Raw genomic sequence first — 16059 nt, 5'->3', positions numbered from 1 at the left:
TGCTCCTTAGCCAGAACTCACACTTGGAGAACTTGGCATATAAACCATGCTCTCTCAAGGTCTGCAGGACTATCCTCAGATGATGGGCATGCTCCTCTACATTCCTGGAATACACCAAGATATCATCTATGAAGACAATAACAAAGTGATCCAGGTACTCTCTGAAAACTCGGTTCATGAGATCCATGAATGCTGCAGGGGCATTAGTCAACCCGAACGGCATCACTCAGAACTCATAATGCCCATATCTGGTCCTGAAAGCTGTCTTAGGTACATCCTCTTCCCTAATTCTCAGCTGATGATAGCCCGATCTCAGATCTATCTTAGAAAAACAACCTGCTCCTGCTAGCTGGTCGAATAGATCATCGATCCTGGGGAGAGGATACTTATTCTTGGTAGTGACTTTGTTCAACTGCCTGTAGTCGATACAAAGTCTAAGGGATCCATCCTTTTTCTTGACAAACAACACTGGAGCACCCCAGGGTGAGGTACTTGGACGGATGAAACCCTTATCTACCAACTCCTGTAGCTGCTCTTTCAACTCTTTTAGCTCTGCTGGAGCCATCCTGTAGGGAGGAATAGAGATCGGTCTGGTACCAGGCACTAACTCTATCTCAAACTCTATTTCCCTATCAGGTGGTAGTCCTGGAAGCTCATCTGGAAACACATCTGGGAACTCTCTGACTACGGGCACTGAACTGGGGTCCCTAACCTGACTGTCTAGCTCTCTCACATGAGCTAGATACCCCTGACATCCCCTCCTGAGCAACCTACGAGCCTGTAGGGCTGATATCAGACCTCTAGGCGTGCCCCTCCTGTCTCCTCTGAAGACAAACTCAGATCCATCCTCATCTCTAAACTTAACTACCTTGTCTCTGCAGTCCAAGGTAGCACCATATGCAGATAGCCAATCCATCCCTAGAATGACGTCAAAATCTGTCAACTCTAGAACCACAAGGTCAGCTGGAAGGCATCTACCATCTATAAACACTGGACTATGTCGACAGACTGTCTCTGCCAACGATGGATCACACTTAGGGCCACTGACCCATAGGGGACACTCTAACCCAGACGTCATCAAACCCACTCTCTCTATGGCTCTGGGAGCAACAAAGGAATGTGAAGCACCAGGGTTTAACAAAGCATACACCTCAGAACACCCAATGAGAAGGTTACCTGACACCACGGTGTTAGAAGTGTTTGCCTCCTGCTGTGTCATCGTGAAAATCCGCGCCGGAGCTGACAGACCTCCACCTCGGGGACCCGCAGATGAAGAGGCTGACCCTCTCCCTCTGCCTCTGCCCTGCGTCATACCTGAAACTGGTGGCTGTGGCATGCTAGCTGGAGCTGTCTGCTGGGATGGTGCCGTGAAAGATGCCTGAGGGCACTCACGAGCCATGTGTCCCTCCTGGCCGCACCTGTAACATCCTATAAGCCCCAAACGACAAACTCCTCTGTGCGCTTTACCGCACCGAGCACACACTGGAACCTCTGAGCCTGAACTCATGCCACTGCCTAATCCCAGACCTGCTTTAATCTTATTCCAGAACTTATTCTTTCTCGACTTCTGCGTGGAACCACTCCACTTCTTACCACTGGAAGTTGCTGCACCCTGTGAAGAGGGATCTGACTTACCCCTACCTGGGGTCTTAGAACCAGAAGACTGTGCCGGCTGCTGTTTCACTGTACCCTGTATAATGGCACTAGCCTCCATCCTCCGTGCTAAATCCACCACGGTGTGGAAACTCTCCCTCTCGGCTGCATGGATCAAAGAGGAATATCTGGAATGCAGTTTCATAGCATACCTCCTAGCCTTTTTCTGTTCCGTATCATAGGCCTGTCCTGCATACCGCAGCAACTCCAGAAACCTGTCAGTAAACTCATCAATACTCATATCCTCTGTCTGCTTGAGCTGCTCAAACTCTATCATCTTTAGCTCTTTCGAACTATCTGGGAATGCCCATCCGGCAAACTCATTAGCAAACTCCTCCCAAGACATGGTATCCAACCTAGGGTCCACATAGACGCCAAACCATTCCTTCGCCTTCTTACATTTTAAAGTGAACCCTGCCATCTGAATGGCTCTGGTATCATCTGCCCCTAGCTCATCTGCTATCATCTTGACTGCTTTGATGTACTCAAACGGATCATCTCCTGATTGGTACTTAGGAGCATCTAACTTTAGGTAATCAGTCATCTTTACCTTGCTCCTCACAGATGGGCCAGGTTGAGGTGTTTGGATAACTGGGGCTTCTGGTTGTACCACTGGTGGTGGTGGGGGAGGTGCAGAACTTTCTGGTGTAGAGTATGCTGGACTGGGGTAAAAAGGTGAGGGTGGATACATGGGATATGGTGGATATGGGGGGTAATACGGTGGATAAGGCATATATGTGGGATATGGGTGAAAACTAGGATAATCCGATGTACCTCCCATCGAATATCCTGGGCCCTGTGGGTAGGGCTGATAGTGGGGTGGATAACCATACCCCGAGGCCTGACCGCCTCCCTGTGATGATCCCACATCCTCCTCCGTAGTGCCAACACCTAACCCTCCATCCCTTCTTGGATCCACATCCATCTCTTCCCTTGTATCACTAGATCTTCTTCTCTGTTCTGTCTCCCTCCTGCTTTCATCAAAAGACCTTCTAGGGTCCCTTGATGATCTTTCTCTGCCTGCCCTTTGGGACATAGCTCTTGGCAAAGCAGGGGGACGCCCTTCCATACCCTCATTCTCGGGCGGAGCTCCAGTCAATCTAGCTGATCGACGGGTTCCTCTCATCTTAGCTTCTGAAAACATAACATGAACGTTAGCATCATAGGATCCATGTAACAACATGAACCCTCAACTCATAGCATAGCATATCATTAAATGCACATGCATAACATCATGGCATTACACATCAAGACAGGACTCAACATCCTATCCTAGTGGACATGATCTTCCTATTGTGCTTGCCCTCTAAAACAACCTCTTTCCGATGTGAGATATCTCTAATCCCTGAGCCTCTTAGCTCAGCACACCGTACTCTAGAGGCCCTATGCTCTGATACCAATCTGTAACAGCCCGCTTACCGGACCATCACCGGCACTAGGATCCAGATCGGCTTAGGGCCGCCGGGACCCGTAGTAAGCCTACTGTCAACTCTGTGTACCTGATAAATCCCATACATGATCATACTTAAGCTTAAAACTGTTACTTACTCTTTTTTTTTTCTTTGCTTGACTATCTTTTCTTTTCTCATCAACTAAGCCTGGACTATGCATGCTCTGTCTGTATGCACTCGAAGAGTGATACCTGCTATGGTACCATACAGTAACTACAGAGATAGAAAGACTACCATGCACCAAGCCTAGCGCATCATAACAACATTATCTCAATCATAAAATGATCATGTGCAAAGGGATAGACATACACTAGGGCCAAGCACAATTCTATAACTCAATACATAACTTGCTATTACATCATTTCTATACATTACATAAACTCTGTACTGTACATCATTATCATGTCCACTATTCTATACTATTACATATACTTTTACCCTTGCTTTCTCTTTCTCTTTCTCTTCTCTGAGGCCCTGAAAAATTGGGGTTAGGGAGAGGGATGAGCTGCTAAAGCCCAGTGAGCGGAATCATAAAAAACATCACATTTAAAACATGCTATCATATGATGCAGCACTGCACAAACATTTCACATCTCGGATTGGACATGATCCCAAAACTCCCTCTGTCAGTGCCCGGCCCCCAAAGGAGCTCACACAGGTCTTTCACTAACTACTCATGGTGCCCGACCCTATAAGGGCTCTCACAGGACTCATCCAAGGTAAATGCCCGGCCCCAAAGGAGCTCACACAGGACATACAATAATGACAGACTTATGGGCTATTGAGATCGCCTCGGTCCAATCCACATATACAAGTAATAATGCAATGCATCAACTTGGTGAATACTAATGCAAAGCATCCTAATAAACATGGCAATGATGCATGAATCATGCTAAAACAGTTCTTAACTTTTAAAATAAAGTTCTGTTCCACTCACCTCTGTCAACTGCTGAGCAGTCTCTGTAACTCTAACTCTGTGGGCCTCCTTGGTCTCTCGGGTCCGTACCTACACAGGTGGACTCAAATGAGGACCAAACTTACTTAAACATAACTCCTACTATCTCCCCAAAACCCCTCTAAAACATCATAGGCATGCATGGAAAAATGGGCAAAAGAAGGCTGGACTGGGCACTTTCGGCGGCCAAAAGTCTCGTCCAGAGACGAAACTCATGCACTTTCGGCGGCCGAACTCCCTCTTTCGGCGGCCGAAAGCCCCTTTCTCACCCAAAAGCCTAGCTTTCGGGGGCAAGGTTTGGCAGCCGAAACTGCCTCCACAAGGGGTTCGGCGGCCGAACCTGGATTCTCCAGAAAGGCAGAATCCGAGCACAACTCATGCTCTCAGCCTCCAAATCCTATCAAACACCCATAACATGCATACCAACACTTCTCAACTAACATATAACATAACTCATGCATATAGAGGCCTAAAACACTAGTTCAAGCCCCAAAAACAACAACAAAACGCATATGAGCAACATATGCTCAAACTCATGCATATACCCCAAAACATGCCATAAACCTCTCCAAAACTTCTAAAACTTGCTTTAAACATAAGGGGAGGTGAGGATCCATGCTTACCTCTTGAAGAACTAGAGGATTGATGATCCAAGCTTGGAGATGGGGAAAAACTCAATCAAAATCTCCAAGTGCTCAACTTTGCTTCCTTTTGCTCCAATCTCTAAAACAAAGCTCAAATCAAGTTAAAACATGCAAGATTTGAGGAAAACATGAGAAATCACACCAAGGAGAGCTTGAACCTACCTTTGACCCAAAAACAGAGTGTTTAACACTCACGTCTCGGGCAAAGGGGCTTTTGTAGTGACCAACCGACTCTTCCTTCGGCGGCCTAACGTGCATGCGAAACCATGCAACTTTCGGCGGCCGAACCTGGCTTTTGTCCCCTTGGCCTTTTCATTTCAAAACTCAATTTTCGTAACTCAAAACATGCAAACATGATAAAAACACTTAAAAACATCTTAAAAACCTTTCTTATACCCTTAGGGCAAGTTCCGACATCCTCGAATCCCGACTTCCAACGGAAAATCCGCCGGAACGTAGGAATTCCGATACCGGGGTCTAGCCGGGTATTACAATTTGTACTTTCAATAAAGACATTTCATTCAGACTTATTCAGCATCTAACTCATTTAATATTTAGTCAGCTAACGCTAACTCTTGTCCTGACATATATTAGATCAAAATACAAGAACATGCACATGTGAAGTTCTATACAACCTTTATGGGTGTAAGGATTCGGGGCTTATACTTGCCCTGTTAACATTATTGTGACAACTGTTAGTTGAGTTTGACAAATATTAGTCGATTAAGTTTATTTTAGCTACGTATTTTGATTTGTATATATTTATGAGATTTTGCTATGGCATGCTAGTTGTTTAAAGTAAATTAACTCAACTCTTTGAGTCATTGATCATGAATAGCTTTGTGAGTATTTTCTGATTAATGAGTATATACTTAAGGACAAATTTAATTTAAATGTGTAGAAATTTATAATATGCATATTTTATAATTTTAATATTTTAAAACACTTAGATATTAAATTTAATTTTATTTAAAATAGGTTGATTCGTTTGAATTTTGATATCATAATAGGTTAAATAAGGATTGGAGAATAACAAGAAAAAAATATTCAATTTGAATTTTATATTCTGAAAACTCTACATTCTGAAATCAAACGTGTACACAATCAAATTTATAGAAAGATGAGAGGTAGAGTCATATTTAAACTATAATTTTCAGACGAACTATGTTATGGACTACGTTATGGTCATAGCATACTTGACAAACATAATCCAGTTTCAAATTCAAAAAACAAACAAATAACTTTTATCTGCGAATAATACTCAATTTTGATTTTAGCTACTTATATTTAGGTTAAGTTAGGACTCTTAACACTATAAAAGATGACATTCTGATGTATCTCATCTCATTTTTCATCCTCCATTCTTAATTAGTTTAGGAAGCCGAAAACACTCTTCTCATTGTGATGTTTCAGCCATAAATATATCTGACTAAGTTCCTTCTTTCAGTTAAAAGATAATTAAGGTTTCAGTTCAATCGGTTATCAGATTTATGTGATTTTATTGTTTCTTCAATTGTTCTTGATGTTTATATTGCTTTTGTAACTAGTGTTAATTATTATTTTATTAATTATTGCAATAAGGGTCCATTACACAATTTTTAAAATAATATATTATTATTCAGATTGATTAAATCCATGTTTAGTTTAATTTAAAATAAGTGGTGAATTAGGTTGCGTAAAACTCTCATAAAGAACAATATAATCTAATTTAAATGAATCGAGCGTTTCATTTGTTAGTTATAATCAGGTTCTTCTAAATCTGAATGCTGTAATTGGATTAAATTCTAGAAACGTCTCCTATAGTTGTTCAAAAATTAAAGCTAATTAACGAGTGTTTCTTAACTAGTTTAAAATCGAAAAAAGAATTGAATATCTATAACTAATTTATCAATAATTAATTATAGATTATTTTTATACGTATGATCAACCAATAAAGTAAAAACTAAAATTAATCCTTTTTACTGAATATTTGTTAAATTTAATTATTTATTTCTTTGAATTAATTTTATTTATTTTCACTTCTCTATATTCAAAATCTCCGTCTTTTTATTTTATTTTATTTTATTCAATCAATATAATTAATTTACTTATTAATTTCTGTGGGATCGACCCTACTTGTCATCATCACAAATTTTATTTTAAATAAAAATTTATTTTTAATGGTTTCGATGACAATCAATAAGACACTGAAACTGAATTTTTATGAATATTAATCTAAAATTCAACCTGCTCAAACCTAATTACATGAGACTCAAACTCATTCAAATAGAGTTCGGTTAGTTAAATAAAATAATATGAAGAAAATTTTTCACTAATATAAGTTTAATTTCATATATTAATGAATTTAATAATCATTAGATTAAATATTTAGCATCCGCTTGTTTTATAATATTTTTCATATTTTTTAATATTTGAAATACTTAAATGATTTTATCAACAAAAAATATTTATTAATAAAAAAATTAAACTATTTTAAGAAAAATTACTTACACTTCTACCCTTAGAATTTGTTATCAGGACATCTCTATATAAAATTTTTTAATCTATTTTATTTTTTAAATTAAAATTAAATAATAAAAATTACATAAAAAATATTTTCTGTAGAAAATATTTTCAAATTTAAGTTATTTTCTAGATGAAGGCTTATATTTATTTTTTTTTAAAAAAATAAATTTTAATTTTTAATTCAATAATATTAAAGTCATTTATGGTAAGGTCTCTAAATTAATTTAATAAATCAAATATAAAAAATAAATGTATTTTTCCATGTGTCATATAAAATAAATTTAATTTGTATTCGTATTCGTATTTTGTGTCAAATTGTAATTTATTTTAATTTTTAAAATAATTATCAAACTATTTATTAACTTACCTGCCTCTTATATGTATTAAAAAAAAAAATAATAAAAAAATGCAAGTAAATTTGTGAATCTAAAACGAGAAAACTAAAATAATTAAGTACTCATACGACTACACTATCTATATATGGTGTGCAGGTATTGACTGTGTAAACGTTGAACACAAAACAAGACCGCAAAAGAATAAGAATCGCCTGTAAACAAAATAAAAGGCAAAGCCAAAAACGAAAATTAATGAAGCTCTCCTAGCCTCATATGTATCAATATTCTCTTTAGTCCACGCCACTCCTATTCACTACAAATTGAGATCTTCTTTCATTTAATAAATCCATCAACAAACTATTGATGGTCGTTGAATCTATCAATTATAACTAATTTCACTTAATAATTCTTGTAGATAGAGTGAATAATTGTCGATCTCATAGAAATTTTAAATTTATTTATTTTAAAAGACATATAAAAAAAGATAAGAAAAATAATTTTTAAAATAAAAAAAGAAAAAAAAGAAAGTTCAATTGAAAATTTTGACTCAAAAAAGAGAAAAATATGTGTGATAGAATAATAAGATAAACAATTAATAAAAACTCAGCCGAAAGTAATTTAAATTAAGAGGTTTATCAATTGATCTTTGATTTAAAAGGTAATTAACTTAATTTTCAATTGTTTGATTAAAGTATTCAAACAAGCTAATCTTATCAATTCTTCTTTAAAATTAAATTAATTTGCAAAATGCTAAATTAATTTCTAATTAATTAATAATCCCAACAAACGTGTAGATTTAGTTAATTAATTGCATTACGGAAAGAAGATTTCAAATTTGATTAATAATTGCAACCGAATTATTTAAACTAAATCACTCAATTTCTTAATATAGAGTTATGACTTTTAGAGTTAGATTGAATTATATTAGGTAACTAGCATAAAGGACTTCCTCTTATCTTTTTTTGCAATGCATGAGCGATTCTAGCATTTGTCTTTATAGGTAAAAATGTACAAACTTCTATTTAAATAAACTGATATAACATATATGTTAATTGTAACGGTCAGCTACCTGCTTGAGGCTTCCGCAGCAGCTTCTGTCCCACATCGTCAGATTATAGAAAATCTAAATTGTATATAATAACTAGCACGAAACTACTAAATAAATTGACTTAATCATTTTGGACAAAGTGGAAAGTAGGCCGAAAAGTTATTTGGGCTAGTTTGGGCCGGACTGTTTTATTAATACATTATGAAACTTTGCTCAACTTGTTTTGGTGAGTCTCAATGAAGAACAATGTTACGACATTTATTCTCTTAAGCAAGGGGCGACCATTGTGGATGGAGAAAGTGTAACGACCCCGAAATGGACCGTCACCGGCGCTAGGATTCAGGTCGGCTTAAGGCCGCCAGAACCCGTAGCAAGCCTGCTATACTCTCTGTGTACCTGTAAATCTTATACATGATCATACATTTTCCTGTGAAAAAAAAACTCGGTTTTAAACCAAGGCTTAACCTGTGCATGCACTATCACTGTACTCTGTACTCTGTACTCTGTACTCTGTACCCCTGGCTAGAGCTTGCTCTAGATGGGTTAACTCATACCTGTTAAGCCTGGTCTTCACATACAAGAAAACATATATACAAATACAGATCGTGTACAAAACATACATCACTAGGTCAAGCACATTTCTAACTGTATACACAACTAGTACATCTTTTTAACATTACATGTCCATTCTATGCTATTACAATTCTCTTTACTCTTCCTGTACTCTGCTGAACTGTCCCTGCACACTGTACACTGAATCCTGCAAGACTGGGATTAAGGGAGTGGGATGAGCTCTATAGCCCAGTGAGTAGAATAATAAAATCAGTCATAACATATGATCTCATGGAATGCGTCATAACACAGACAAGCCACATCAAGAGTAAACCTGTCACCACATAGCCTCAGTAACTTCCGTGCCAGGGCGTAGAATCGAGCACCTGGTCTTCCTGTCATATATGTATATGTGTATAACACCTCTGTACCTACCATTGCCAGGGCGTAGTCAAAGGCTCCTGGTCTTTACTATACCTGCCAGGGCGTAGTCAAAGGCTCCTGGTCTTAACTCAGAGACTATTGGATCATTCAGCATTTACTCACACTAACAATTAACAATGCAATGCAACATATTCGTGAATACTAATGCAGTCACCCTATTTCCATAATCATGATGCATGAGATATGCTAACACATTTCATTGTTTCATTAAAAGCACTAAGTTTAGTTCCACTCACCTCTGGCTCTGGACTGACTCTGCAGATTCAGTAAACTCTGGAGCAGTACTCACTGCTGCTCTCTCTGGTTCCTCTGGTCTGTATAAACACATAAAGACTTAAATGAGGGACCAAACTACCTTAAAATAACTCTATTGAACTACCCAAGAATCCCCTTAATCTCACTCTAAAACTCATGCAAAAACTGGACAGAACACTTTCGGCGGCAGGTTCGGCGGCCGAATGTCCTCTCCAGAGACGAAACTCAAGCACCTTCGGCGGCACCTTCGGCGGCCGAATCCCCCAAACAGAGCCGAACATGCAAAAACACTCGGGGGCAAGCTGTGGCAACCAAGCCACCATGCAGAAGGTTCGGCGGCCGAATGAACTTTCGGCTGCCGAACCTGAGTTCATCCAGAACTCAGCTTCAATGGCAAACCATCTCCTTCTTCCCTTCAATTTCTCCAAACGTGCATATTTCAACTATTCAACCAACACACATATACTCAAGTATATGATCACAGGGGTCCAAAACTATCTAATAACCCCAAACAACAAAACAAACATAACACATAAACATATATACATGCATAAATCATTAAAACCACTCTTACTAACCTAAGCATGCATCTCTTTCCTTTAACCCCATAAACCGTCAGAAACCATATAAACAGGTACTAGATCTTCCCTTACCTCTGTAAACAGGAAGATGCACGGACTGAACAAGGGAAACGGAGCAACGTCTCTTCACACACTCAAAACCGTAGCTTGAGTTTCTCTCAACTTTCAACACCTTTGCAAACACCTCAACCTTCGGTACAATCACCAAAACATGTACAGATGAGTCATAAGAGACGTGGCCTATTCCATGGCAAGAATCTGAGGCTAACATCTGTCAAAATACATGACTCAGCTGGCTGGCCACCTCAGCTTCGGCTGCCCAATCGCATGCAAAATCATGCAACATTCGGGGGCCGAACTTGCACTTCGGAAGCCGAACACTTTCGGCGGCCGAACTTACCTTCGGCGGCCGAACTTGGCTCAACTGCCTTAGGTCATTTCAACTCAAAACTCACTTCCATTAACCTGAAAACATCAACACAAATCACACCACCTAGTAAAACATCAATCCTACCTGTTTTATAGAATTCCGACACCCCGAATTCCACCAGACAACAGGAATTCCGGTGCTGGACTCTAGCCGGGTATTACAGAAAGTCTATGATTGAGAGAATTATATTCGTATTTAGAGAGAAAGAAAACTGAATCCTTTTATTCCTTGATGAAAATTACAATTTTAGAGACTTTCTTGGTTCGTTGGGTATATTTTTCTTTCAACATTAACTTGAAAAATTATTGAACTAAATTCTGTGCTCACATATTAAAAATGAGTTTGTTGTATTTTGGCTTTAAAGACTATTAATATTTCTTTTATGATTTGTATACATTGATGAGATCTTGTGACATGCTAGTTGGTTAATGTGATTTAGTTTAACTCTTTGAGCAATTAATTTTAAGGATTGTAGATAACTGCATGTGAATTTTGAGATAATGATAAATGAGTACATGCTTAAGGCTAAGTGTGGAGAAATTGATAATCTGCATATTGTGTAGTTTTAATGTTTTTAAAACACTTAGATTTTGAATTTGATTCTAGTTAAAACAGATTGACTTATTTGCGTTTTAATATCTTTGTAGGATAAGTAACGATTGGATAATAATAAAAGAAAAAATGTGTTTGGACTCTACATTCTAAAATTAAAAATAATCGTGAGCATAACTAAGTTCACAAGACATGACTCTACATTCTAAAATTAAAAAGAATCGTGAATATAACTAAGTTCACAAGACAAGAAGAAAATAAATGTACTGTGTTATGGATTACGTTATAGATATAACGTATTTGACGAGAAGAATTAGAGTCCAGTTTCAAATCTGATAGTGATCAAGAAAATCCTCAGCTACATTGACATATCATACTCGACTTTTTTTTGAAAAAACTTTTCCATCTTATTTTGGTTACTATTATTTAAGTTAAACTAGGATTTTTAGTATTATACAAGGATGATACTTTAATGTACATCATCTTCTGTTCTAAATTAATTTGAGGAGACTAAAAATACTTTTCAGATCTAAAATTAAATCTAAATATTAAACCTATAATAGCGAAAAAACTCACAAATAAAATTTTCAACCTCTATAAAATCTTATTAGATGAACTAATTATATTTGATATCTAAACATTTTTAAAAGATCAATAATAAATATTTATTAGAAAAAAAAAGAACAATACTTGCAAAAAGTATATTTTTATTTAAAATAAGTAGAAAATAAATAAAATTTAAAATAAAAAAAAATACATAAGGGTCGAGAGCAAAAATGTAATTATAATTTAAGATTTATTACCAATAGTTCTATAAAAGTTAAAAAAAAAAATTGCAGTTAAATAATTTCTTAGTGCAAATTGAAGTCAAGAAAAACCTATGCTATATCCATCTAAATTGAGAGGCAACAATTCGAGTAATAATTAAGTTAATTAGTTTATAAATTAGGGGCAGGAAATTATAATAATTTTAAAAAATTGAAAATAAAGTTTTAAAAGTTTTTATAAAATGAAAAAACGTTGACGATATTATTAATATAACTATCTATTTAAATTGTGGAACTTAATAAAATTTATCAGTTGCGATGAGGATGTCGCAAATTTAATAGGGGAGTGTAATATCCAGTTACTTAATTGAGATGCACAATTTTAAGCTAGGTAGAAAGTGGATTCAAAAATTATTTGGATCAGTTTGGATCGGGTTGTTTCATTTATCATTTTGGAGATTGATAGGAGCGAGAGAGGAAGAAGAAAAATAAGGAGAGAGAAAGAAATTAGGTTTTAATTTTAATTTTAATTTTATTATTTTAATAATAAAAATAGACAAATAAAACCAAGTAGAATAAAAACTTACCTCCATTTCAAAAAAAAGAATAAAAACTTATCTTTCTTTAAGAGTAATTTTAAAAATAACAACTTAACTTCAAAAAAATTTTTAAAATTTTTAAATTGCTTAGAATGTCCAATCTGCTCTAAAAAATAATAAATAAATTAAAAATTGAAAAATTAAAAGAAACGTAATTGTGATTCTATAGGTTTGGACAAGCCTGTAATATTGGATTGTCTCCCAAATCGTACCCTTATTTATTGTCCTAAACTAAATTTCAGTGGCATGTTATTATGCATGTGAAGTTTGTTGTAAACGTTTGATAGAATAATAAAACCTGCATTGGACACTAATCTATTTAAAATTAGATTTAAATATCAAATTTGTAATAGCAAAAAATATCTCCAATAAATTTTTCAACGTTCATAAAATTTTATCATATGAGATAATTATATTTGAGATTTAAACATTTTTAAAAGGTCAATTATAAATATTTATAAGTAAGTATAAATCTTTAAACTGTAAACTAATTTTTACAACAATTTTATTAATAAATCCCAAAAAAATCATATTGATGATTTTAAATGTCATTTTCATTTCTTTTCTTTTTTAACAGCATTTTCTCACTTATAATCTCTTAACATAATTAACAAGATCAACTTAAATTTATATTGAAAATTTAATAAATTTTTAGTTGAGTATTATTGCTAGATTTCTTTGTTCTCTCAACTATATACGTGTACTATAAACATGCATTGCTCAATTTTAATTTATATCGCATAATTTTTAAATTCTATTTTAATCAATAAATAAGTTTCAAAATCACAAAAAAAAAGATTTAAAAAAAAACATTTTAATATTATCATATTATGTTTTAAATGTAAAAAATATATAACAAAATATATGTAATAATTATTTATGTTTTAGAAAAATAAAATTATTCAAATTTAATTAGAGTTTGAATATATTTTAATAAGATTGAAAATAAAGTTTTAAAAATCTTTATAAAATGAAAAAACGCTAACCACAATATTAATATAACTATCTATTTAAATCGTGGAACTTGATAAAATTAACCCATAATAGTTCTTAAGGATTAAAGGACTGATAAAAAATTCTAGTTGAAAATTACATGGGATATTATTTTATTTGTGTGAGGATGACTTTATCGTCCACTCTAATTAAGACATAACGTTAATTTCTCAAGTTTAAACATGAATAAACTTGGTGCAAAAAATAAATAAATTACACAACCGAAAGATAAGATGAGCCACAAATTCAAAGTAAAGAAGTGAGAAATGCTCTCCAAGCGCTACAAACGAGTAGCTAGAGAATACCACAGCCTAAAAGCTCTCCAAATTTCTTGCATCATTAAGACTTTCTCTAAACTAAATGGCCTATAAATTTCCCATCTTCCTTCACTTAAGAAACAAGCAACACCTTCCCAAAATCTATCAACGAGAGATGGATAAAAAGCAACTTAATTTCATTTCCTTCTCCCAATATATCGTCTTTGTCATTGTTCTTGCAGCGACCGCGGCTAGATCTGATGATGAAACACCAATCCCAGCAAGTCTAGATGGAGTACAAGCATGGTTTGATGCTAATGTCAAGCCCCTTGCTGATCGTGCTGGCACCTTAGAGAAAGCTCTCGAAGCAGCGGAAGCTAAACCTAAAACCATTAAGGTTAGAGCAGATGGAAGCGGAGAATTCAAGACATTAACTGAAGCAGTTAAGAGTGTTCCAAAAAAAAATACAGAGCGTGTTATTGTGGATATCGGTCCCGGAAAATACACTGAGAAAGTAACCATTGAAAAAGACCAACCTTTCATTACGTTTGTCGGGACAGGAGCTGAAAAGCCAACCTTGTCATTTGCTGGTACTGCTGCTAAATACGGAACTGTTTACAGTGCCACATTACAAGTGGATTCTGATTTTTTCATGGCGTCTAACTTAATCATTGAGGTCTCTTTTTTTTTTTTTTTCTTTTCTTTCATTTTCTAACTTACTCTTGAATCATTATGTATATTGTATTATGTGATTTTTTATGTTGGTTTTTCAAATTAATTCATAGGTTTTGTAATTTTATTGGTTTAGAATACTGCACCTAGGCCGGATGGTGTAAGCAAACTACAACAAGCTCTTGCTTTAAGGATAGGCGGTACTATGGCAGCTGTATACAATGTTAAAATGATTGGATTTCAAGATACACTGTGTGATGATAGGGGAGTTCATTTCTACAAAGACTGCTATATCGAAGGCACCGTTGATTTTATTTTTGGAAGAGGAAAATCCATTTACCTAGTAATGTTTAAATCTTTAGTCTAAACTCAATAAATATTCTTCTTTTGATACGCTTAATATTTACATTGTATGATTAATATGGAAATTTTATGTAAATTAAATGCAGCAAACAGAGATACATGTATTAGCAGATGTTCCTAATCAACTAACGTTTATAGCAGCACAAGCGAGAGAAAAAGATTCGGAAGATGTGGGCTACTCTTTTGTACATTGTAAAGTAGATGGAAAAGGAAAAGGAGCATTCTTGGGTCGACCATGGATGCCAATGCCCATCACAGTCTACTCTTATTGTACTATGAGTGCGGTTGTCAATCCTGAAGGGTGGACTAATAATAGGAACCCTGAATCAGAAAAGTGAGTAATTTTAAAGTTTGAGATTTTCTAATAATATGAATATTAAAAATATATTGAATGAAATTTGCAGGAATGTATTTTTTGGAGAATACAAGAATACAGGACCAGGTGCTGATCCTGCTGGACGTGTTAAATTTGCCAAACAGCTAACAGAAGCAGAAGCGAAACCCTTCCTTAGTCTTGGTTATATTAAAGGAAGCAGTTGGTTGCTTCCTCCACCAAAGGTGTAACATGGGAATATATATGAAAGAGGAAGAACAAGAAGAATACAAAGCAAATTATTATTTTACAGGTAGCTGATCTTGCCAAAGTGGATCCATTCAAACATTTCGGCATCAATTTTTTGTAGAAATAAACCAAATTATTGGAATAAGAAAACTATAATGCAAATTGTTCGTTCCCTTTTGGATTTACATAACTTCATTTTTTATTTTTATTTGTTTTAGTATGTGGCCAATTCAAATAAAAAATAGTATTAAATGATCCCTCTTTTTATTAAAAAAAAATTATGCATATATGTCAAACAAAACAATGAATATTGATTTTTTTAAAATAAAAGTGTAAGTTATAAATTCTTATTTATAATCCATTCATATTTAGTTCTCCATCCACACCTATGCTTACGTATGTGCCCTATACAATACTAACTTTGACATATACAAATTTTTA

At 35.2% G+C, this 16059-nt stretch overlaps 1 protein-coding gene across 1 annotated transcript; it reads left to right on the top strand.

The window, feature by feature from the left end:
* Nucleotides 1-14081: 14081 nt before the first annotated feature.
* Nucleotides 14082-15620, top strand: LOC122721743 (pectinesterase PPME1-like). Its single transcript, XM_043950390.1, has 4 exons — nt 14082-14697; nt 14830-15036; nt 15143-15390; nt 15461-15620. The coding sequence occupies exons 1-4, from the start codon at nt 14125-14127 to the stop codon at nt 15618-15620; spliced, it is 1188 nt and encodes a 395-aa protein (XP_043806325.1). The 5' UTR covers nt 14082-14124.
* The last annotated feature ends 439 nt before the right edge of the window (nt 15621-16059 follow it).

This window comes from Manihot esculenta, chromosome 14 (genome assembly GCF_001659605.2).
Source record: "Manihot esculenta cultivar AM560-2 chromosome 14, M.esculenta_v8, whole genome shotgun sequence".
In the NCBI taxonomy this organism is placed as follows: Eukaryota; Viridiplantae; Streptophyta; class Magnoliopsida; order Malpighiales; family Euphorbiaceae; genus Manihot; species Manihot esculenta.
Note: the sequence above shows the minus strand (reverse complement) of the source record. Positions and strands in the feature narration are given on the sequence as shown.

Bases quoted from the DNA above. Each gene is read 5' to 3' on its own strand.
- LOC122721743 (XM_043950390.1), top strand. From the start codon at position 14,125: ATGGCCTATAAATTTCCCATCTTCCTTCACTTAAGAAACAAGCAACAC. The intron at 14,698-14,829 runs GTCTCTTTTTTT...TTATTGGTTTAG, and splicing joins CGTCTAACTTAATCATTGAG to AATACTGCACCTAGGCCGGA. The intron at 15,037-15,142 runs GTAATGTTTAAA...AATTAAATGCAG, and splicing joins GAGGAAAATCCATTTACCTA to CAAACAGAGATACATGTATT.